The sequence below is a fragment of the Balaenoptera ricei genome, chromosome 8 (assembly GCF_028023285.1).
Source record: "Balaenoptera ricei isolate mBalRic1 chromosome 8, mBalRic1.hap2, whole genome shotgun sequence".
Classification (NCBI taxonomy): Eukaryota; Metazoa; Chordata; class Mammalia; order Artiodactyla; family Balaenopteridae; genus Balaenoptera; species Balaenoptera ricei.
In genome coordinates this window covers 11,684,662-11,709,412 of record NC_082646.1, presented here as the reverse complement: position 1 = coordinate 11,709,412, position 24,751 = coordinate 11,684,662, and the positions used below count along the sequence as shown (strand labels likewise).

General features: G+C 38.6%; 1 protein-coding gene across 1 annotated transcript in view; it reads left to right on the top strand.

Annotated features, from left to right (window-relative positions):
* TBCEL (tubulin folding cofactor E like) overlaps positions 1 to 24,751 on the top strand; it is a 69,338-nt gene that overhangs the window by 26,135 nt on the left and 18,452 nt on the right. The window contains exons 4-7 of the mRNA XM_059930182.1: positions 2,886 to 3,067; positions 4,370 to 4,626; positions 7,904 to 8,030; positions 9,565 to 9,681. Coding sequence (XP_059786165.1) covers positions 2,886 to 3,067; positions 4,370 to 4,626; positions 7,904 to 8,030; positions 9,565 to 9,681 — 683 coding nt within the window. The remainder of the gene's footprint in view (positions 1 to 2,885; positions 3,068 to 4,369; positions 4,627 to 7,903; positions 8,031 to 9,564; positions 9,682 to 24,751) is intronic.

Here is a 24,751-nt window from a genome sequence, read left to right as displayed (position 1 = left end):
CAGAATATTATCATTAATTTAAGGTTACACAAAATCCTTTTTAATTTTAACCTTTTAAAGAAAATATTTACTTCTAACATATATTATTTTTCCTGCTTGGATTATTAAACTATAGTCCAATTTTATCTTTTTTAAGATATTCTAGGGCTAATGAGTCATTATTTTAAATCTTTATTCTCATTGGACAGTAGTGCAGATGCAGACTATGAAGAAGATCACATCATGTATCTGCTAGCCTTGGGAATTCTTTCAGAAATTGCTTCAAAGACTCTGATAGTATCCACTTTGGGGGATGTTTTCTTCTTTATTACAAAAATAAAATATGAAGGGTTGTGGTTAGCAAAGGTTTATGTGTTGTTTACTTAACTAGGGTTGCACTATAATTAGCAGTTATTCTCCATGCTGTAGTTGGAGCACAATTCCTTTTCATCTTTTTTTTGCCCTTAAAAGAGGTGAAGCAGATGTGACAGGGTGAGAGAGTGTCATGGACATATATACACTACCAAATGTAAAATAGATAGCTAGTGGGAAGCAGCCGCATAGCACAGGGAGATCAGCTCGGTGCTTTGTGACCACCTAGAGGGGTGGGATAGGGAGGGTGGGAGGGAGGGAGATGCAAGAGGGAAGAGATGTGGGAACATATGTATATGTATAACTGATTCACTTTGTTATAAAGCAGAAACTAACACACCATTGTAAAGCAATTATACTCCAATAAAGATGTTTAAAAAAAAAAAAAAAAGAGGTGAAGCATAGCTAGTCATCATCTTATGTATGAAAGGCCTTCTTCATATATTGGTATCCAGGTGGTAGACTGCAGTGAAGGATTGGTCCTTGTGTGGACTGTTTAGCTGTGTTGTGGCCACACACTAAACTCCAGATCCTAACCATGTATCACACAAATGCTTGTTACCATTTTGTCTCAGAAGAGACCAAACAGGAGAATATATGCTGACTGATATGAATCTCTTATATTTTAAACTGAAGCCTAGTGTATTTTCCTCTGAAAGATAGCTTAGTTATTCATTTATAAAATGAAAATAAATACGGTACTACTTCAGAGGGTGTGTTAGAATAGATGAACTAGTGTGTGTGAAGACCATTCCCTCTGACATACTTCTCCGAACCTCCTTGGAATTAATTTACTTCTCACTGATTTTAGAGCTCCTAAACTGTACAGTACATAGTACACAGACCTAATGTAAAGTACAGACTCCCTTTTCTTTCTCCCCATAGTCCTCGACACTGGATACATTTTTGTCATTACCTATGGAGCTCTGAAAAGAAACAGATATCCAGGTCCCAACCATGAAGCTTGTCCCACCTGTGAAGCTTCTGATTCAAGAGTTTATGGTGGCTCCTGGGAATCAATATATTTTTTAAATTCTACTAATGATTTTAAATATGACATATTTAAATAAATATGATATGACATATAATCAGGGTTGAGATACTGGTTCATACTGTACATATCCTATTAGTCATAGTTACATTTATTAAATGGTTTTGTGCCATTAATTTAATCAACAAACATTAAGTGCCCACTTTGCAGTAGTGAACCAGGTAAGTACTATCCCTGCTTTTACATTCTCTTGGGCAGTAGGTAAGGAAACAAGTTTCTAAAATATGTACCAATCACTGTTGAGTGCTTTACACATGTATCTCATCTAATCCTACCAACAATACTGTAAAATAGGTGGGAACTGTTTTCTCTAGTTTACAAGTGAGGAAACTGAGATTCGGAAAGGTTAAGTAACTTGTCAAACCACACAGCTAGGAAGTGTTAGATCCCGCTTTGAGTCCAGGTTTTCTGATTCTAAAACCAATCCTAACTATTCTGTTCTACTCCTTTTCTCATAACTTCTAGTTACCATGTCGCCTGGCTGATTGACGCTTAATACATTTACTGGGCTTCTAGTGTTTATATCATACTTGTTTAAGCTAGTTCTTCATTTTTTCTGGTTATATTTATGATTTACTTGTTGTGGTGTATTGGAAAGAACAATGGCTCTGATTTTTAAATCCTAGATTTGGCTTTTGTGACCCTGAAACCTTACTCAAATTATTTAACATCTCCGAGCCTCAGTTTCCTCATTTATTAAAATAAAAGAATATTAGTTACCTTGCAAGTTGCTTTGAGAATTTAGTGAAATAAGTTATATTTTAAAAACCTAGTACAATGCAGAGCAAATAGTTAAGGTCAGTAATCAGTAAAGCTCATTTCCTTTTCTTTTTCTGTCTACCAAGATGCTAGCTAAATCATTAGGTTGATGATCACGTTTTCTCTTTTGTAATATAGTTACGGATGCTTTTTATTTCTGAGTAGATATATTTTAAAGTTTGGGGCATCTTTGAACCAAGCCAAAACTGTTTTCCAAGTGATTGTGACTATGTGATCAATTTTGAATACCTGAATTGTTACCATGTAGTCTTTAATAAACCTTCAATTAGCCTTAATATTCTACTGAGGATGGAAGGAAGGAGATATTCAGAGAGAATTACTGTACATGACCCAATCCCAGCTCTTTAAAACTTGTAGCCTAAAATGTCATCTAAATGATCTTTTCTCCAAAATATCATGTAGTGATATCAAAGAGAATATTATACAGAGTAGAATCAAAAACTTTGCCAAAGGTAACATGGAAAATTTTTCTTTTCTTCCATTAATTTTCAGTTATGCTACTATTTCATAGAAAGAGATTAAATTATTTGCCATGATTTGTCGCAATTATTTATGCCTCTCTGCGGGTACCATCACTAAATAGGACTCCATAATGTAAATGGCCCTTTGCCCGGAGACCCACTCACTTAGGTTTTCTTGAGTATGATTGTTGTTTAAAAGCTCTGATTACTGCCTGATATGCTTTTCCTTCTTTTCTCCACAGGTCAGTAAAATTGTGTCAAATGTTCCCCAGTTGGAGTTTCTAAACCTGAGTTCCAACCCTCTGAATTTATCGGTTTTAGAAAGAACGTGTGCTGGGTCCTTCTCCAGGGTTCGAAAACTTGTTCTCAACAACAGCAAAGCTTCTTGGGAGACAGTGCACACGATACTGCAGGAGTTACCAGAGTAAGCCCAGAGAGCGTGACAGAGAGGGGGCCACGTTGCCGTCTGTGTTAGTACAGAGAGTTACTGCTGGTCTCCCATCTCAGAAATACTAGAACTGCAGATTGAATGGAGAATGAGGTTAGAAAAATGAAGTAATTAAATGAGGCTGTGAGGGTAATCTAGTAGCATTTTCACTGGAATACTTGTTCAGTGTTGGGTAGCACCAAGACATGGGATATGTCATCCTTTGGCGAGAAGATATCCCTGAGAAGCACTTATCGTTTCGAGATCAACCCAGCCTTTTTCCATTTTAATCTTCTGATTACCTGATTCCAGAATTTTGCCTTAGCACTTTTCCTTGGGAGGAAAAAAAAATCATAGTGTCTCTAAAATATATTAACGCTCAGATGATTAAGTGCCTAGCTTGCATGATGGGAAAAAGGACCTAGTATTCCTTTCAATAATTTAAGCAGGAAATTATACTTCTGTTTGTCAGCTTAGAAATGCTGTTATGTTTTGTTTGTATCTATCTTTGTATATGCACAGAAATATTAAAAGGAAGTAGTTTAAAGAAATATATGAAGCTGTAGTCTCCTTGACTGTCTAAATATGGAAATTATGAAAGCCTTTCAGAATCTGGTCTCAACTTACTTATTCCATCTTAGTTTCTCACTCTCCCTCTAATGAGATTGGTTTTCTCACTGCATGCAACATCTAGCATGGCATGGAATGAGCTTTTAAATCCCACTTCCACTTACTATCCTTATGACCTTTGATAAGCTTTTGTCTATAAAATGAACATAATTGTCTATAAAATTGCAGAAATAGAAGTACAGTCTATAAAGCACCTGCACAGGACCTGACACAGGGTAGGAATTCAGTAAATGATAGTCATTATTTCTTTTTCTAAATACTTGTCATGTTGTTTCTAGAATTTCCTTCTGTGTCCTCTCAATTTACCCAAGTCTACCCCTCCTTCAAGGCCATGCATCCTTTCCTGACTATTCCAACCACAATTTCAATCCTATCCCTATATGAAGTACTGTTGTACTTACAGTTAGTGCTGCTTCATTTAGCACTTATTTACTTAAGCACAAAATTAATTTAGTACTGGGTTATATCATTCTCTGCTGTTTTATGTATTTTAGGTTTTGTCTTCCCAGCTGTACTTTAAGCTTCAGAAAGACATCTTTATAATTTTCTCTACAACACCTAGCAGAGTCTCATACATAGTAGGCGCGTATTTATTGAATGACTGAAAATAGGTGCAGAGTAGAACTTTAACTGCTGTAAACAATGCAATATTTCCTTTTTCCTCTGCAGTTTGGAGGAGCTCTTCCTGTGCCTTAATGACTATGAAGCAGTGTCTTGCCCTTCCATTTGCTGTCCTTCTCTTAAGCTACTACACATAACAGACAATAACCTCCAAGACTGGACTGAAATACGCAAGTTAGGGGTTATGTTTCCTTCGCTGGATACCCTCGTCCTGGCCAACAACCATTTGAATGCTATCGAGGAGCCTGATGATTCATTGGCTAGGTTGTTTCCTAATCTGCGATCCATCAGCCTCCACAAGGCAGGTGAGGAACAGGCCTGTTCTCATTCTACATGCAGATTGATCTGAACTTAGGCATGAAATACAGTGAAAGTGTATTTCTGTCACTCACAGCTCTGCCTTCTTACAGGATGAATTTCAAGAGTGACATGCAGATGCCTATTTTTTTTTAATTAATTAATTTTTTTATTTTTGGCTGCGTTGGGTCTTCGTTGCTGTGCACGGGCTTTCTCTGGTTGCGGTGAGCGGGGGGCTACTCTTTGCTGCGGTGCGCAGGCTTCTCACTGCGGTGGCTTCTCTTGTTGCGGAGCTCGGGCTCTAAGCATATGGGCTTCCGTAGCTGTGGCTCACAGGCTCAGTAGTTGTGGCTCGCGGGCTCTAGAGCACAGGCTCAGTAGTTGTGGCGCACGGGCTTAGTTGCTCTGCGGCATGTGGGATCTTCCCGGACCAGGGCTTGAACCCGTGTCCCCTGCACCGGCAGGCAGATTCTTAACCACTGCACCAACAGGGAAGCCTGCAGATGCCTAATGATTAGCTAAATTTAAGGCATTCATTTCCATAAATGCTCTGATAAATATCAGCATTTATCAAATATTTGTTTGGCATAGCATTATATTAGCTATTAATATTTTGTATATTAAAGGGGTCATGCTATGAAAGGAGTGAAATGAAATTGATGAGTTGGATAGTAAAAGGCAGGGTAAAAAGAGTACAGAGAATTACAGACTAGACTGTTTTGTCTGGATTTAGGTTGAGGAATCCCAACCTGCTATGGCTTTCAAATTCTCACTTTCCTTTTCTAGTGTTTACATATAATTGATTACCAGTTTGTTGCCATCTGATTCTGTATATCACAGGAATGAATATTTTAGCCTATTTTTTAAAATTAATTAATTATTTTTTAGAGTCTTTATATTCACAGCAAAACTGAGCAAAGCTCCCGTATACTCCCCGCCCTACATGGGAACAACCTCCCCCGCTATCAACATCCCAGCACCTAAGTGACACCTTTCAGTTTACCTGCACTGACACGTCATCATCCAAAGGCCATGGTTTACATTAGGGCTCACTCTTGGTGGTGTACATTCTGTGGGTTTGGAGAAATCTGTAATGACACACATTGTAGTATTGTACATAATATATAGTTTACTGCCCAAACCATCTTCTGTGCCTATTCATCCCTCCCTCCCCCCTAATCCCTGGCAACCACTTATCTTTCTGCTGTCTCCATAGTTTTGCCTCTTCCAGAATGTCATATAGTTGGAATCATACAATATGTAGCCTTTTCAGATTGGCTTCTTTCACTTGGTATTACGTATTTAAATTTCCTCCATGCCTTTTCATGGCTTAATAGAATGTTCCTTTTTAAGCACTAAATAATATTCCGTTGTCTGGATGTACCACAGTTTATTTATCCACTCACAAACTGAAGGACATCATGATTGCTTCCAAGTGTTAGTTTAATTAATAAAGCTGCTGTAAACCTCCATGTGCAGGTTTTTGTGTGGACATAAGTTTTCAGTTCATTTGGGTGAATAACAAAGAGTGCAGTTGCTAGATCATATGGTAAGAGTACATGTAGTTTTGTAATAAACCGCCAAACTCTTTTCCAAAGTGACTGTATCATTTTGCATTGCACCAGCAATGGATGAGACTTCCTGTTGCTCTGCATCCTTTTTTTTTTTTTTTTTTTTTCAGTTTCAACATTTATCAGCATCTTGCTTCCTGTATTTATCCCCCATACTGTTTTTCCTTTGGGGGGAATATTTTAAAAGCAAATCTCAGCAATCATGTAATTTCAGCCTTAAAATCTTCAGTATGTATCTTTAACAGATAAAACGTACTCTCTTAGTCTACAACAACCCTCTTACCTGCACCTGATTTTTTTTCTATTGTCCCTTTCTACATTTATGTTGCTTCATGTCCTTGACAGCATTTGGTGCTGTGAGTGTTTTGGCCTTTGGCCATTCTAATAGGTGTATAGTGGCATCTCATTGTTGTTTTAATTTGCATTTTCCTGATGGCATATGATGTGGAACATCTTCTCATATGTTTTACTTGCCATCTGTACATCTCCTTTGGCGAGGTGTCTGTTCAGGTTTTCCACCCATTTTTTAATCGGATTGTTCATTTTCCTGTTGTTGAGTTTTAAGGGTTCTTTGTATATTTTATCAGTATGCCTTTAGCAAATGTATTCTCCCAGTGTATGGATTTTCTTCTCATTCTCTTGGTATTGTCTTTCAGCCTATTTTTAAAACAACTACATAAGTAAAAATAATTCTGACCCATAACTGAAAAAACATAAACGGTTTATTCCACCACGGAGATTATATGGACAGGAATTAAGTCTTAAAAACAAGTGATTTGCATAAGGAAGCTGTTTATTTCACAACTTGACATCCCTTGAGCTAACTCTATTCTTCCTCCTAGATGGCAATGCCATTCTGAAGGGAAGAGGACAGTGACCTGGGATGGTTTTGCACCAGGGTCCTCACAAACTGCTCCTCTGCCTTTACCCTTGCTGAAGGTTGATAGAAATAGGAAGGGACTACGTTGTTTTCTGCAATGGATTTAATGTGTCGTAAAACTGACCAGCTTCATTATTACAGGGATATTTTTCCTACCAGTGCCAAGTATTGACTTGACTTGGATGATACATTTGTTCACAGCTATAGGAAGAGTTTCCTTTTAGGTTTGAACAATCTTAATTTGTTTCATGCTTTCCTACCCAAGGGTTCAGTTTTTTTGTTTTTGATTTTGTTTGTTTGTTCTAAATTTTGAAACTGATTTCCCTGTCCCCAAAATGAGGACAGTTGAAAGATGATATTTAGTTTCGGGTTCTATTGACCTTGCCCATTTTAGTGTTTGTTAGGTAGACATTTACTCTGGCAGTGTCCACTCTGATCAACAGTTATGTTCTCTGAGTCTCTGTCTGATGAAAGAGTTGATCACATCACTTTTTCAATTATGTAATCATGGCATCCATCCTGCTTATTAAACCACCAGTGACCCCCTTTACCAGCCACTTGGGTGGAGAATCAGTAGATGAGTGGCTGTTGGAGGATAAAGGGGGTCCCTCGAGCACTGGTATCACAGGGATAAGAGAGGTTACAGGGGAGTTTTTATGGTGTTTTATTCCATTCTTTCCTTGGATAAAGAAAAATTTCAGGATCTCTAATAACTAGTTTATGATCATTTTAACATTTCAGAACCTATTAATGGAAATAAATTTTTTTGCTATGTTTATCTTCTCATTTGTGCGCTTTTCTGGATTTACTTAAACAATATATTTCTCAAATTAGGTTTGCAGTCCTGGGAAGACATTGACAAACTAAACTCATTCCCTAAACTTGAAGAAGTGAGGTTGTTAGGAATTCCTCTTCTTCAGCCATATACCACCGAGGAGAGAAGGAAATTGGTAATAGCCAGGTCTGTTGTACTGATTATTCTGCTTTCTTTTCTCGGGGCTTTGTTGTTTCATTTAAGGGATAATGCACTGTTTGGGGGTGAGGGGAGCACACTGTATGTTTATCCATCTCTAGAACAGACTGCTTGAAGGAGCTGCTTCTGTAGCTCCAAATCCTAGAGGAAAAGGAATGCAATATGATGAGAAAAATGTGAAATATAATTGATCTGCCAAGACCACTGAAAAATTCCCTCACAAATCTATTCTATTTTTATACTTTTCAATATTTACAATATTTGAAATCCTGTTTTGGGTCATGAAGAAAAAGTAGGTATAATAGGGAATCAACTCTATTTTAGTTACCCTTATTTTCTGTGTTAACATAGAAGTCATTTAAAGTGTAAATACCTGAAAATTGGGCTGTTTCATTAGTGTAAAACTTAAGAGAGTAGCATCTGTGTTTTCGTCTTCAATGGAGATTGACTTAAATGTGACCACCATGCTGTTACCTTCTTCCTCTGACTCCCCTGCCTTTCGTGTCTCAGCCTCTGCCTCCCCCAGACTACTGAAATGTCCCATGAGGGTTTATTTTTGTATGTGTCTTTAGCAGCAGTAAGGCTTGACTAAGATGTACAGGGCCATGGAGTTTTGATTTGTTCTCTCGTGTACTATACATAGTAGTTTTGACAGGGGAACAGTAGGCTTTAAGGTTCCCTAAAGAAGAGTGGTTCTATAAACCAGTTTGATCTTTCTGACCAACTAATACCTAGCAGGTCTTTACTGCTTTCCAGTTGTTAACATACACAGTAATGTCCCACTGAAGAAATAAATTTCAGCATACTTTTCTTCTACGAAGAGTAAGTCTTGCAGGCCTTGTAGTTTATTTTCTTTACACAGTTCTTCTGTAAATATAATAAATGAATTCCTGAACTATATGACCAACTTGTACTGACTGCTTTGTAGACCTGTGCTGTCCAGTATGGTACAATCAGCCATGGGTGACTTTTGAGCACCTGAAATCATGGCTAGTCTGAATTGAAATGTGCCGTAAGTGAAAAAGACACACTGGATTTCAAACACTTTATATGAAAAAAAGAACATTTAAGTATTAAATTAAGAACATTTAAGTATCTTAGTTATTTTTTTAGTATTGATTATAGATTGAAATGATTGTATCCTGGTCATATTGGGTTAAATATAATATACTATTAAAATTAATCTTATCTGTTTTACTTTTTAAAATATGGCTACTAGAGAATTTAAAATTACGTGTGTGGCTTGCATGATACTTAAGTTGGACCGTGCTGCCTAGGATCTTATTTTGAAAGGTGAGGTATGGTTGTAAAAGGTCAGTGTCACATCCAAAAATGAAACTTTAGATATTTTTGGTCCTTTTATTTTATACCACGTTAGTTCATGCTGGTAGTTGTACACAAGGAGAGCTACATCAAATGAGTCCTTTCAAGAGAATAAGACTGGGCCTCAAACCAATAATTTTATTTCTAAGGCTAAGTATTTTTATTATCTTAAAATGTCTCTTTTGCTTTTTATTTATAGATTGCCATCGGTTTCCAAACTTAATGGCAGTGTTGTCACTGACGGTGAGCGAGAAGATTCTGAGAGATTTTTTATTCGTTACTATATTGATGTTCCACAGGAAGAAGTGCCATTCAGGTAAAAATCCCTCATCAGCTTAGCAACACTTTAGCAACTATTGAGGCAACCTAAGAACTATTGCTTTAGAGCAAAATCTATTAATTTGTTGTTGGACTCTCTCAGAGAACTTTGGTGATAGGTTAAAAAATAAAGGAAGAAACGCAAAAAGCAAACCTGCTTTATCTCATTTTCCACAGTGTATTTCTTCTAGCCTTGCACTTGTATTAAGAATGGCTGGGTAAGTACGTATTTGACTACTTCTAGTAGTTCCCACTCCATGTTCCTTATCATCAATTCCTTTTTGATCCTCTTCTCCAGGAGCACATTTTCACCCATCCCCAAAACTGGTTTCTTCTTTCGCATTGCATCTGCTTTTAAGATATACTATGTTCTGCAGTTTGGAAGATTTGACAAATGTGCACGAGGTTTAGAGAATATGAGAAAGGGACTAGAAAATAGACTCCTGAGGGAATATTAAAGGAATTAGGATGGTTGAGTGGGAATAGAAATGCTGAGGCCTAAATTAGTACCTTTAAGTATATGAAAAGTAAATATGTATTGTTTGGTGAGAAACTACCTTTATTATTCTGTAAATGTAAAGGAAATGTAGCAGATATGATATACGTAAATATAAAGGAAAAAAAGACCCCCCCAAACAGGTTTCTGGGTGTTGGAAACTAGAATCAGTGACCCCCAAATTTATATTCTTTTCTTAATGACTTTAAGAATAATACGAAATCCCACTCGGCAGGAGGAGTTTCAAACCAACAAGATGCAAGTTAGCACTAAATGTGAGTCAAATCACATTCTGGTTATAAATTTCTTTTGTCCTTCTGGTTACAAATTTCTGTGATTCTAATTCATTCTTACTGAACATTACTTTTTCCCAAAGTTCTCTATTATTTACAGACTTTAAGGGGGTCGCCATTCTGTAAGGCTCAACCAGTGCTGTGTAAAAATATCTGTGCTATTATCAGTAGAATTTTAAAGCTTAAGCATTTAAAAAATATTAGACAAATTAAGTAAGGATTTTGAAGCTAACCTTTTAAAATTAGCTAAGAACAGCTAGGTAGGGAGAGATATGACTGCCTTTTTAACACAACCCAGAAATGTTAGGTTAAACCACATGAAAATTTTTTCGGGTTAAAAAAATGGTCTGATAACTATAGTTTTCATTTGATTCAATCTAACGTATTAATAAAAGAAGTAAATATTCTGGATTTGAGCATACGTCTATCATTATAGTTTACTTATCTTCCAGTCTGCTACAGGAAGCAGTATATACATAGGCAGTAAATTGTTTCTGTCCCTGATGGCATAATTATCCTAAAGTGCATTTATGCCTCTGTAGTAGTCAGTGTGCTTGAATGCATGTCATGGAAACCATCTTTAATCAGGGGAGGACTTTACTGGAGGGATATGGAGAAACTAAAAGAATTGCTAGGTGGGCTAGAGAACCCGGTTTAGACAGGAACCAAGGGAGGCAAGGATAGCCAAGGTTTCGACTTACAGTCTTCTTTATATATTTCTGTTGGCACTACAACGCTGGACTTAACCACTGAACACTTGCAGCCGTGTCATGGAGTTTTGATTTCCCCATAAGTGCTGAAAATAATCCCTCGCTGACCTTTGCTTCATTCCCTAAGGGTCAAAACTATGCATCTGACCAATTGATTGGGTATGTTTAAGGCATGTGCCCACACTCTGTCTCCCAAGAGATTAGGGAAGACAGATTATCTTCTCCACTTTGGCTTCTGCAATGAGAGGTAGACTCTTGCTTCCCCTGATCTTGGGACTTCCCCCCAAATAGGAGCAACTCAGCAAAAAGGATGTCTACTATAGTCCGACACTTTGACTTCTTTGACTTTCCCCATAGTTATATATTAAAAATTATTCTTACCTATCCTAATAAATTCCTTGTATAAATGAAAACACATTTCTCTCTCCCTGAAATGAGATAACCTATTCTAATCCTACATAGACTGTGAGCAATTAGCTACTGCCAAAGATTTATACAGTCAAGGTATTTTAATTACCACTCTGGCCTTGCTGCCTATTTATGTAATTATGCCTTCTTTCTCACTCAGTAGTAGTTAGAGGCCACTGCTTCGTCTCCTCCTTCCTTCTTTTTTTTTTTATTCTTATTAGTCATCCATTTTATACACATCAGTGTATACATGTCAATCCCAATCTCCCAATTCATCCCACCACCACCCACACCCCCCGCCACTTTCCCCCCTTGGTGTCCATACGTTTGTTCTCTACATCTGTGTCTCAGTTTCTGCCCTGCAAACCGGCTCATCTGTACCAGTTTTCTAGGTTCCACATATATGCGTTAATATACGGTATTTGTTTTTCTCTTTCTGACTTGCTTCACTCTGTATGACAGTCTCTAGATCCATCCACATCTCTACAAATGACCCAATTTCGTTCCTTTTTATGCCTGAGTAATATTCCATTGTATATATGTACCACATCTTCTTTATCCATTCGTCTGTCGATGGGCATTTAGGTTGCTTCCATGACCTGACTATTGTAAATAGTGCTGCAATGAACATTGGGGTGCATGTGTCTTTTTGAATTATGGCTTTCTCTGGGTATATGCCCAGTAGTGGGATTGCTAAGTCATATGGTAATTCTATTTTTAGATTTTTAAGGAACCTCCATACTGTTCTCCATAGTGGCTGTATCAATTTACATTCCCACCAACAGTGCAAGAGGGTTCCCTTTTCTCCACACCCTCTCCAGCATTTGTCGTTTGTAGCTTTTCTGATGATGCCCATTCTAACTGGTGTGAGGTGATACCTCATTGTAGTTTTGACTTGCATTTCTCTAATAATTAGTGATGTTGAGCAGCTTTTCATGTGCTTCTTGGCCATTGTATGTCTTCTTTAGAGAAATGTCTATTTAGGTCTTTTCCCCATTTTTGGATTGGGTTGTTTGTTTTTTTAATATTGAGCGGCATGAACTGCTTATATATTTTGTAGATTAACCCTTTGTCTGTTGATTCGTTTGCAAGTATTTTCTCCCATTCTGAGGGGTGTCTTTTCGTCTTGTTTATGGTTTCCTTTGCTGTGCAAAAGCTTTGAAGTTTCATTAGGTCCCATTTGTTTATTTTTGTTTTTATTTCCATTACTCTAAGAGGTGGATCAAAAAAGATCTTGCTGTGATTTATGTCAAAGAGTCTTCTTCCTATGTTTTCCTCTAAGAGTTTTATAGTGTCCCATCTTACATTTAGGTCTCTAATCCATTTTGAGTTTATTTTTGTGTATGGTGTTAGGGAGTATTCTACTTTCATTCTTTTACATGTAGCTGTCCAGTTCTCCCAGCACCGCTTATTGAAGAGACTCTCCTTTCTCCATTGTATATCCTTGCCTCCTTTGTCATAGATTATTTGAACATAGGTGCGTGGGTTTATCTCTGGGCTTTCTATCTTGTTCCATTGATCTATAGTTCTGTTTTTGTGCCAGTACCATATTGTCTTGATTACTGTAGCTTTGTAGTATAGTCTGAGGTCAGGGAGTCTGATTCCTCCAGCTCTGCTTTTTTTCCTCAAGACTGCTTTGGCTATTTGGGGTCTTTTGTGTCTTCATACAAATTTTAAGATTTTTTGTTCTAGTTCTGTCAAAAATGCCATTGGTAACTTGATAGGGATTGCATTGAATCTGTAGATTGCTTTGGGTAGTATAGTCATTTTCACAATATTGATTCTTCCAATCCAAGAACACGGTATATCTCTCCATCTGTTGGTATCATCTTTAATTTCTTTCACCAGTGTCTTATAGTTTTCTGCACACAGATCTTTTGTCTCCCTAGGTAGGTTTACTCCTAGGTATTTTATTCTTTTTCTTGCAGTGGTAAATGGGAGTGTTTCCTTAATTTCTCTTTCAGATTTTTCATCATTAGTATATAGGAATACAAGAGATCTCTGTGCATTAATTTTGTACCCTGCAACTTTACCAAATTCATTGATTAGCTCTAGTAGTTTTCTGGTGACATCTTTAGGATTCTCTATGTATAGTATCATGTCATCTGCAAACAGTGACAGTTTTACTTCTTCTTTTACAATTTGTATTCCTTTTATTTCTTTTTCTTCTGTGATTGCCATGGCTAGGACGTCCAAAACTATGTTGAATAATAGTGGTAAGAGTGGACATCCTTGTCTTGTACCTGATCTTAGAGGAAATGCTTTCAGTTTTTCACCATTGAGAATGATGTTTGCTGTGGGTTTGTCATATATGACCTTTATTATGTTGAGGTAGGTTCCATCTATGCCCACTTTCTGGAGAGTTTTTTTCATAAACGGGTGTTGAATTTTGTCAAAAGCTTCTTCTGCATCTATTAAGATGATCATATGGTTTTTCTTCTCCAATTTGTTAATATGGTGTATCACATTGATTGATTTGCATATATTGAAGAATCCTTGCATCCCTGGGATAAATCCCACTTGATCATGGTGTATGATCCTTTTAATGTGTTGTTGGATTCTATTTGCTAGTATTTTGCTGAGGATTTTTGCATCTATATTCATCAGTGATATTGGTCTGTAATTTTCTTTTTTTGTAGTATCTTTGTCTGGTTTTGGTATCAGGGTGCTGGTGGCCCCGTAGAATGAGTTTGGGAGTTTTCCTTCCTCTGCAATTTTTTGGAAGAGTTTGAGAAGGATGGGTGTTAACTCTTCTGTAAATGTTTGATAGAATTCACCTGTGAAGCCATCTGGTCCTGGACTTTCGTTTGTTGGAAGATTTTTAATCACAGTTTCAATTTCATTACTTGTGATTGGTCTGTTCATGTTTTCTGTTTCTTCCTGGTTCAGTCTTGGAAGGTTATACCTTTCTAAGAATTTGTCCATTTCTTCCAGGTTGTCCCTTTTATTGGCATAGAGTTGCTTGTAGTAGTCTCTTAGGATGCTTTGTATTTCTGCGGTGTCTGTTGTAACTTCTCCTTTTTCATTTCTAATTTTATTGATTTGAGTCCTCTCCCTCTTTTTCTTGATGAGTCTGGCTAATGGTTTATCAATTTTGTTTATCTTCTCAGAGAAACAGCTTTTAGTTTTATTGATCTTTGCTAATGTTTTCTTTGTTTCTATTTCATTTATTTCTGCTCTGATCTTGATGATTTCTTTCCTTCTGCTAACTTTGGGTTTTGTTTGTTCTTCTTTCTCTAGTTCCTTTAGGTGTAAGGGTAGACTATTTATTTGAGATTTTTCTTCTTTCTTGAGGTAGGCTTGTATAGCTATAAAATTCCCTATTAGAACTGCTTTTGCTGCATCCCATAGGTTTTGGATTGTTGTGTTTTCATTGTCATTTGTCTCTAGGTATTTTTTGATTTCCTCTTTGATTTCTTCAGTGTTATTTAGTTATTAAATAACTTGGTTATTTAGTAACGTATTGTTTAGCCTCCATGTGTTTGGGCTTTTTATGTTTTTTTTCTCTGTAATTGATTTCTAATCTCATAGCATTGTGGTCAGAAAAGATGCTTGATATGATTTCAATTTTCTTAAATTTACTGAGGCTTGATTTGTGACCCAAGATGTGATCTATCCTGAAGAATGTTCCGTGCGCACTTAAGAAGAAAGTGTAATCTGCTATTTTTGGATGGAATATCCTATAAATATCAATTAAGTCTATGTGGTCTGTTGTGTCATTTAAAGCTTGTGTTTCCTTATTAATTTTCTGTTTGGATGATCTGTCCATTGGTGTAAGTGAGGTGTTAAAGTCCCCCACTATTATTGTGTTACTGTCGATTTCCTCTTTTACAGCTGTTAGCAGTTGCCTTATGTATTGAGGTGCTCTCATGTTGGGTGCATATATATTTACAATTGTTATATCTTCTTCTTGGATTGATCCCTTGATCATTAGGTAGTGTCCTTCCTTGTCTCTTGTAACATTCTTTATTTTAAAGTCTATTTTATCTGATATGAGTATTGCTACTCCGGCTTTCTTTTGATTTCCATTTGCATGGAATATCTTTTTCCATCCCCTCACTTTCAGTCTGTATGTGTCCCTAGGTCTGAAGTGGGTCTCTTGTAGACAGCATATATACGGGTCTTGTTTTTGTATCCATTCAGCACGCCTGTGTCTTTTGGTTGGAGCATTTAGTCCATTCACATTTAAGGTAATTATCCATATGTATGTTCCTATGACCATTTTCTTAATTGTTTTGGGTTTGTTTTTGTAGGTCCTTTTCTTCTCTTGTGTTCCCCACTTAGAGAAGTTCCTTTAGCATTTGTTGTAGAGCTGGTTTGGTGGTGCTGAATTCTCTTAGCTTTTGCTTGTCTGTAAAGCTTTTGATTTCTCCATTGAATCTGAATGAGATCCTTGCCAGGTAGAGTAATCTTGGTTGTAGGTTCTTCCCTTTCATCACTTTAAGTATATCATTCCACTCCCTTCTGGCTTGTAGAGTTTCTGCTGAGAAATCAGCTGTTAACCTTATGGGAGTTCCCTTGTATGTTATTTGTCGTTTTTCCCTTGCTGCTTTCAATAATTTTTCTTTGTCTTTAATTTTTGCCAATTTGATTACTATGTGTCTTGGCGTGTTTCTCCTTGGGTTTATCCTGTATGGGACTCTCTGCGCTTCCTGGACTTGGGTGGCTATTTCCTTTCCCATGTTAGGGAAATTTTTGACTATAATCTCTTCAAATATTTTCTTGGGTCCTTTCTCTCTCTCTTCTCCTTCTGGGTCTCCTATAATGCAAATGTTGTTGCGTTTAATGTTGTCCCAGAGGTCTCTTAGGCTGTCTTCATTTCTTTTCATTCTTTTTTCTTTATTCTGTTCCACAGCAGTGAATTCCACCATTCTGTCTTCCAGGTCACTTATCCGTTCTGCCTCAGTTATTCTGCTATTGATTCCTTCTAGTGTAGTTTTCATTTCAGTTATTGTATTGTTCATCTCTGTTTGTTTGTTCTTTAATTCTTCTAGGTCTTTGTTAAACATTTCTTGCATCTTCTCGATCTTCGCTTCCATTCTTTTTTCAAGGTCCTGGATGATCTTCACTATCAGTATTCTGAATTCTTTTTCTCGAAGGTTGCCTATCTCCACTTCATTTAGTTGTTTTTCTGGGGTTTTATCTTGTTCCTTCATCTGGTACATAGCCCTCTGCCTTTTCATTTTGTCTGTCTTTCTGTGAATGTGGTTTTTGTTCCACAGGCTGCAGGATTGTAGTTCTTCTTGCTTCTGCTGTCTGCCCTCTGGTGGATGAAGGTATCTAAGAAGCTTGTGCAAGTTTGCTGATGGGAGGGACTGGTGGTGGGTAGAGCTGGCTGTTGCTCTGGGGGGCAGAGCTCAGTAAAACTTTAATCCACTTGACTTCTGATGGGTGGGGCTGGGTTCTCTCCCTGCTGGTTGTTTGGCCTGAGGTGACCCAACACTGGAGCCTACCTGGGCTCTTTGGTGAGGCTAATGGCGGACTCTGGGAGGGCTCATGCCAAGGAGTACTTCCCAGAACTTCTGCTGCCAGTGTCCTTGTCCTCACAGTGAGCCACAGCCACCCCCCGCCTCTGCAGGAGACCCTCCAACACTAGCAGGTAGGTCTGGTTCAGTCTCCCCTGGGGTCACTGCTCCTTCCCCTGGGTCCCGATGCACACACTACTTTGTGTGTGCCCTCCAAGAGTGGAGTCTCTGTCTCCCCCAGTCCTGTCGAAGTCCTGCAATCAAATCCCGCTAGCCTTCAAAGTCTGATTCTCTAGGAATTCCTCCTCCCGTTGCCGGACCCCCAGGTTTGGAAGCCTGATGTGGGGCTCAGAACCTTCACTCCAGTCGGTGGACTTCTGTGGTATAAGTGTTCTCCAGTCTGTGAGTCACCCACCCAGCAGTTATCGGATTTGATTTTATTGTGATTGCGCCCCTCCTACCATCTCATTGTGGCTTCTCCTTTGTCTTTGGATGTGGGCTATCTTTTTTAGTGAGTTCCAGTGTCTTCCTGTCGGAGATTGTTCAGCAGTTAGTTGTGATTCTGGTGTTCTTGCAAGAGGGAGTGAGAGCACGTCCTTCTACTCCGCCATCTTGAACCAATCTTCTCTTCCTTTCTTCTTGAAATTGAAACGGGCAACCTGATTTTAGTGTATCCTACCAGCATCCCTGGCCTGTAGAATGTTTTCCAAAGATTTGAGTGTTCTACTCACTAATGTATTTTTCTTTTTTAAAAAATAAATTTATTTATTTTTATTATTGATTTTTAATTTATTTTATTTTTTGACTCTGTTGGGTCTTTGTTGCTGAGCGTGGGCTTTCTCTAGTTGTGGCAAGCGGGGGCTGCTCTTAGTTGTGGTGTGCAGGCTTCTCATTGCCGTGGCTCCTCTTATAGCAGAGCTCGGGCTCTAGGTGCGCGGGCTTCAGTAATTGTGGCACGCGGGCTGAGTAGTTGTGGCTCGCAGGCTCTAGAATGCAGGCTCAGTAGTTGTGACGCACGGGCTTAGTTGCTCCGTGACATGTGGGATCTTCCCAGACCAGGGCTTGAACCTGTGTCCCCTGCACTGGCAGGCGGATTGTTAACCACTGTGCCACCAGGGAAGCCCAAATGTATTTTTCAAGGCCTTAGAGAAGGAAATGTCTCTGAGTCCTTTTAGGGTCCATAGATGGAAATGGGTAAAGGGGTAACATGGGTGACAATAATTTCCATCATTCCTGTATCCTGAAGTTTTTGAATTCCTCCTTCCACATTATCTCAAATAATTTATGACATCTCAACTTCCTTTAGCATAGACCACCATTGAGTCCAGTTTCCAGTCAGTCAACTAGACAGATACTTAGAACCACTCTAAATGATTCTAAACCACTGAAGCTAGCCACTGAGGCTAGATTTTTGAATTCAGAACCTTTGGTAATATACCTACGCAAAATCAGCTGGATCTAGAATTGCTTTTCTTTCCTTGGTTAACACACTCATTTCCTATATTCCCTGTATTTATTTCCTATATGCTTGTCCATATAAGTGACCAAAGTCTTGTAAATGTTTTGATATTTTTGTAATTCACCCCACAGACCATGCTGTGATCTGATGGTAGTGCAGTAGAGTACATATGTGGAAGGATGAGGCAAATGGGGAATTAGTTTACACTTGCAAGGTAATTCCCTCAGGCAAGGGGATTTTACTGCCTTTTCAAGCAGAAGGGGAACAGTCCCACTGGACCCAGCTAGCAAGGGGGGCCTCAGTGAGGTTTAGGGATTCAGGATATTCCCAAGCCCTCAGAATCCTCCCTTATACTGCCATCCAATTTGTTCTCTCTGTCTCTCTCTCTCCAATCAATGCTCCAGCTTTCATAGAATAGTCCCAATATGGATGCAAGTTTAACTGACCTCTAATTCAGCAACCTAGAGCATCAAACCTTGTGTATTTGTTTTCATAGCTACCTCAGCTCTGTTGTTGTAAGACAGAAAAGATCCTTTTCTTAAAAGTACCTGGGTTTCAGTCTGTGCCTGAAGCCTAGTTTATAGGAATTTGACCTTAATATTCTCTTTATGTAAGCTGTCTTGTGCGCTTAGAATAGCAGATGCCCATAGTCTTGAATCCTTCATTCCCTTCATGTTGTTTTATTCTTGACAGCACTCTCTCAATCTCCTAGAACATTTCATGTGAACTCAAGTGATAATTACTTATTTCACCACTCCATGTCAAGGACTTGCAGAATCCCTTCTATGAAAACTAATATGATATTCACTGGCCTCTACTAGGCCAGAAACCAATCCCAAATTGCCCTTAATTACCTGAGGTACTATTGCCAGTAATCTACTCCCTAGTACCAGTGCACACAACAGAAATCAACTCTGGCCAATTTAAGTAGGATAGGAATTTAGTAAAAGAATAATGAATACTACGTAGCACACAGAATTGACAACATTAGAGAGTTAGGCTTGGGCAGGATTGAGGGGAAGCAAGGCACAGCCAAGATTTCTGTAGACCTCACTATGTAAACTGTGTGCTTCTTACACTGGTTACTACACAGTCATCAGCAAGCTGCTCAACTTCATTGCCCTCAGACATTTGCAGCCATGTCTTTGCATGCTTGACTCTTCTCTATCTTCTGTGAATAATCTCTGTCAGACCTTATGTCCTTGCATTACATCTTAATATTTAAAATCCCAGCTATATTTAGACAGGTTTATGTCACCTACCCATGTTCTAAATTCCAGGGAGTGGAGGAGGAGAATATCTACTCCTCTTTAGCTTCTGTAGTGGGAAGTGGTTTCTGCCTCTCATCTGTCTTGGGTTTCCCTCAAATCAGAAGGGCATTCAGATGCTGGACAGCCAAAGCTGACGTATACCCACTATAGTACATGTTCCCTAGTAGTTTTCTTGTAAGTCTCCTGGTGGAATGTTTTTTGAGCCATTGTGATGTGCCAGGGACTGTGTTAGGCGTGTTAAAAAGAACTAAAATAGCTTTCATGCTGATGCGAGATGAAATGGTGAATAAGCACAGAGGAATTTATATTAAAATACATTCATTATGAATTAAGAGTGATATATAAACAGGGTATTAGTACCATACTTACCATACCTTTAAATTGTCTTCCAAGTTATATGCATAATTTCTCTCCAAAATGCCAATGAATAGTGAATAGCACAGTGCATAGTTAGTAAAAGGTGAAGACTTGACTGCCTGGATAATTCAGTGTTTCATACAGAATCACATTTGAGCCTTAGTTTCCTTGGAGGGATTGAGGTATCCATTCATTTTGAGGAAAAAAAATTTCCTTTCATTTGACCATGGGTTTTTAAAATCAGTGTTTAACTTCATTTTCTTATAAATTCTAACTTCTACGGCATCCTTCCCTAGTTGTTATGTTCCCTGAGCTTCTCCTCCTCCTCTCATTTTCCTGTCTTGTGCCGTTCAACACCAAATACCTTTGCTCAACTTAGACATAAGTAAGAAACATTAGCCAAAATGTCTTTTGAGGTCATGAATAAAAAGCATTTATGATCAGTTTAGTGTCCTTTTTGGTAGCAAAGTTATTTTGTGAGTCAGTTGGATTATTCACACACATCTGTTTCCATGTGATTAGTCATTTTGGCAACAGAAGACTTTAAAGATGATCCAGAAATTTACATATTCTGTTTTTCTATCTCAGAATAAAATACAAGCTCCAGTTACCTGTATGACTTCAACTTTTTTCGATGAACAGAATAAAATGTTTAGAGGACTGACAGGAGACATACTTATAAAGAGTGTTATAATTCCTTACAGGTGCTCAGGTATCATCTTTATTGCCTTCTACTGTCAGGTGGAGCTGGAAGTTTAGCCTCTCTACTGTAGCTGTTTATGGTGATAATGGACTAACACACCCACAAAAAGAGAGGAATCGCCCATATGTTTCATGTTTATTTACTTTGTGAAACAATAGGAGACGAAAAATCTCTGTTTCATGATTCTTGGCCTTTAAACATCATAGTGTTTGCTTTTCCAATCAATGGACTCTTTCTTTTAGAGCCTTCCTCTGTGCCTTTTCTCTTCATGGCTTGTGTAGCAGTGGTGTGCTATTTCAAAATCAGTTCAGTTTGTGCTGCAGGTGGTTGAAAAGATGTCCTCACTGGGTTGGTCATATTTCAATCATTGAACTCTCATATTTTACCAGGAGACCTTCTAGGAAATAACTCTAGATTCCAATAGCTGGGTTTCAAAGGACAGTTTAATTTATTTACTGAATACCTACTATGGACTAAGAGGCTTAGAGCCAGAAGCTGAAGATAAGACAAAAAAAGCAGTGTCTACTCTCAAGAAGCTTGCCATCTGGACTAAGCTAGAGATATATTTCCTCTGCTGGAGCCTCCTCATGTTCCCAACCTCTAAAAACTCAGTTATCCCAGGATTTGGTGCTTGCACCTCTTCTCTTCTGTACTCATCCCCTAGGTACTTTCATCCAGTCCTGTGGCTTCCCATGCCTTTTGATTTCAAATAATTGCCAAAATTTATACCTTCAGCTCTGATCTGATCTGCCCCTAAATTCCAGACTAGTATTTCCAGATACCTACTTGACATCTCCACCTGGACGTTTAAACCTAATGTGTCCAAAACTGAACTTTGGGTCCCTCCTTTCCCTTTCCCTGGCCCCTTCCCCTCCCTGCCTTATCTCCTGCTCTGCACATTTTTCTCCATCTCTCCATTTTTCCAGTTGCTCAGGATTAAGAGTTGGGCGTCATCCCTGATTTCTCTCTCCCACACCCCACGTCTAGTCCATTTGTTCTTGTTTTTATTTTCAAGCCTGCTTTCAAAAATATATATAGAATCTTACTACTTCTTAGCATCATTTTAGTTCAAGCCTTCCTAATCTCTTACCTGTGTTATTGTAATAGCCCTCCAATTGCGCTACAGAGACCACGCTCGTACCGCTCACTGTACAACAGGTCAGTAAATCGAGAGAAAAGTTGTTGGGACAACAACAGCGTTATTTGGAAGGCCAGCAGACTGAGAAGATGGTGGACTGGGGTGCCAAAGAACCATCTTACTTGAGTTAGAATTCAAGCTTCTTTTATATTAAAAGCGGAGGGATGCGGCTGCTTGTTGCAAACTTCTTGGTGTGGGAGTCATTTGTTCTTGCAGCCGTCCAAATAGGTCAGGTCAGGTCAGGTCACGATGTTCCTGTAAACCTCCAACAAGACAAATGTTATTCTCTGTTCTGCAACTTTTTAATCTCTACATGAATGAAGAGTGTTGTACTTTTAATGGTCAGAGCCGTGAGAATGGGCTATCCTATATATTTCAGGCTATAGGCAACATTCTTAACTTGTAGCAAAAGCAATAGAATACAAACGTTAAGTAAAAGTAACAGATCTAATATGGAGTCAGATTTGTTCTTCCTTATTGCAATTGGCCTGCCTATATCCACCCTTGCCGCCTATAGCTTATTCTCCACGTGGCAGCCGGTTTATAAGAATTCAAGTATATGAAAAGAAAAGCCTTGCTGTTCCTCAACGCACCAAGCACACTTCTACCTCAGGCCTCTGCGTTTTTTCCCCTGTCCAGAATGCACCAGGTTAACTGCTTGGCTCTCTCCCTCTCTGATGCCTCATCAGAGACCCCCTCCCTGACCAACCTAGCTAAACTAGCACACCTCTTGTCTCCTATCATTCTCTTAACCTACCATTCTTTTTCTTATTTATCAACACCTAACTCACATTTCTTATATATTATCGGTCTCCCCTGCACTGTACTGTAAGCTCTGTAAAGGCAGGGACTTCTCTTTTGTACTTTGCCCTATCCTCAATGCCTAGAGCAGTACCTGACGATATAGCAGCTGTTCAGTAAAGTGACTGAATCTTCAAATTATGCTCTGGGAGCACAAAGGAGTACTTAGCTCTGCTGGAAGAAGTGGGACTTTCTAGAAAATGGCAGTTAATCTGGTGAAGGTGAGGGGAGAATATTCCAGACAGAAGGGAGTATGTGGGAAGTCAAGGCACAGAGGTATGAAATAACTCTTTATATGTAGTGAACTACAGCAGTTTCAGTATGACTTAGTGAAAAGCAATTAAGTGGGAAGTAGTGGCAGATAACACTGGGGAGGAAGGTAGAAAACAGGGCAGGTCATTCGAGACCTTGGTATGCCATGCCAGACTAGGACTTTTTCTTGTGAGCCGTGGGAAATCATTGAAAGGCTTCAGTGGGAAAGTTATGTGGTCACATTTTGGTTTGTATCTAGAAGGAGAAGCTGAGAGAGACCCAGGGACCTAGTTAATAACTGAGACTTGAGTAAAGGAGGATATGTGTATCGGAGGTCCTTTATGTCTCTTTACATAAGACTGAATTTCACTGCAGAATTTGAAGTAGTCCTTAGAAAACACCTTGTGAAATTCTACGTGTTTTCTGGTATTTATAGCCCTGATTTCTCTAGGGGTATAAAAGTACCATTTAGAGAGAAAGAAACCTCTACGTTTATGAATCTGGAACATTTTAAAGTGTACCTGTTTATTATTTCTGCCTCGCCATTTATCAGATGTCTGTCCACATTGCCTATATTTATCAGTTCTTCTTTTATTTTGTATTTGCTTTATCTCTGAATTTCCTGAGAGATTGAATTTAAATTACTTATTTAGTACTTAACTAATACACAGTCCCCCTCTGTTTATTTTTAAAGAGAAACAAAAAAGAAAAACCATGTTAACTTTTCTTTTCGAAATCAACATATTATGTATCTTTTGGGGGTCCAATGGTTTCTTTTTGTTTTTGAGGACAGTCAGGGAAAGTAAATTCATTGATTTGGGATGTCTTTTTCCAGACTTTAGAATTTTGGTTTTCATGAAGAGAAGTTAGAGGCATAGCTACAGTGAACAATTATTTGACAGGAGGAAATGCTGTTGTCAGAGACAGAGTGGCAAAGCCAGAAATAGGTTTTCTTAAAGGCATTTCTTTGCTTTTATTCTACTTTAGTACCTCACTTTGTGTTTGTCCCAAGGAGTCCCTAAACTGTGCCCTGGGAAATCCTTATTTATGATGTCAAGGATTATAGTAGGCATTCCTCAGATGCTTATTGGATTGTCATTAGCGGTAACCAGCTTTTTAAAATATGGAGAGTATGTTTTTTCCTGATTAAGACTAATGGCTTTTCTAAATAGAGCTGATTGTATCTTCATGTTATTGTGAGAGCAGGGCAGCAGCCTGTATTTGGACACCACCTCAATGAAGGCTTATTTTGTCTTGGATGCTGGAGAAATCCTAGTGTGCTGTGTCCGTTACCTCATATTCCTTCCAGACAGAGGACCTGCTGTTGTGAAGGAACATTCCTACATTGGACATGAATCTCCTGGGGTTCTCCATATTGCCAGGCTCCATCATCCTCTGACAAGGGCCGTGACACAGCACTCCTCACATTCAGCTGCGAGTCTGATGAGGAACAAAAGGGGCTTTCTCCTTGGCACACCATGGACGGCCTCTGAAATGTTAGCTCTCCCTGTTGCTTACAGCTTTTGTCATTCCGATTACCTTGGACTTGATTGTGACTTCTTTCCACTTTCCCAGCCCAGCAGAAGATAGGCTACCTTCCTCATCTTGATTAGAGTTATACATGAGAATTTGAATATAGCTGCAAAGGAAAGAAAGAATAAGAGCCAGCCTTCCCAAATCATGGTCTTGGGGGAAATTTTCTTTGGTGTCTGAAC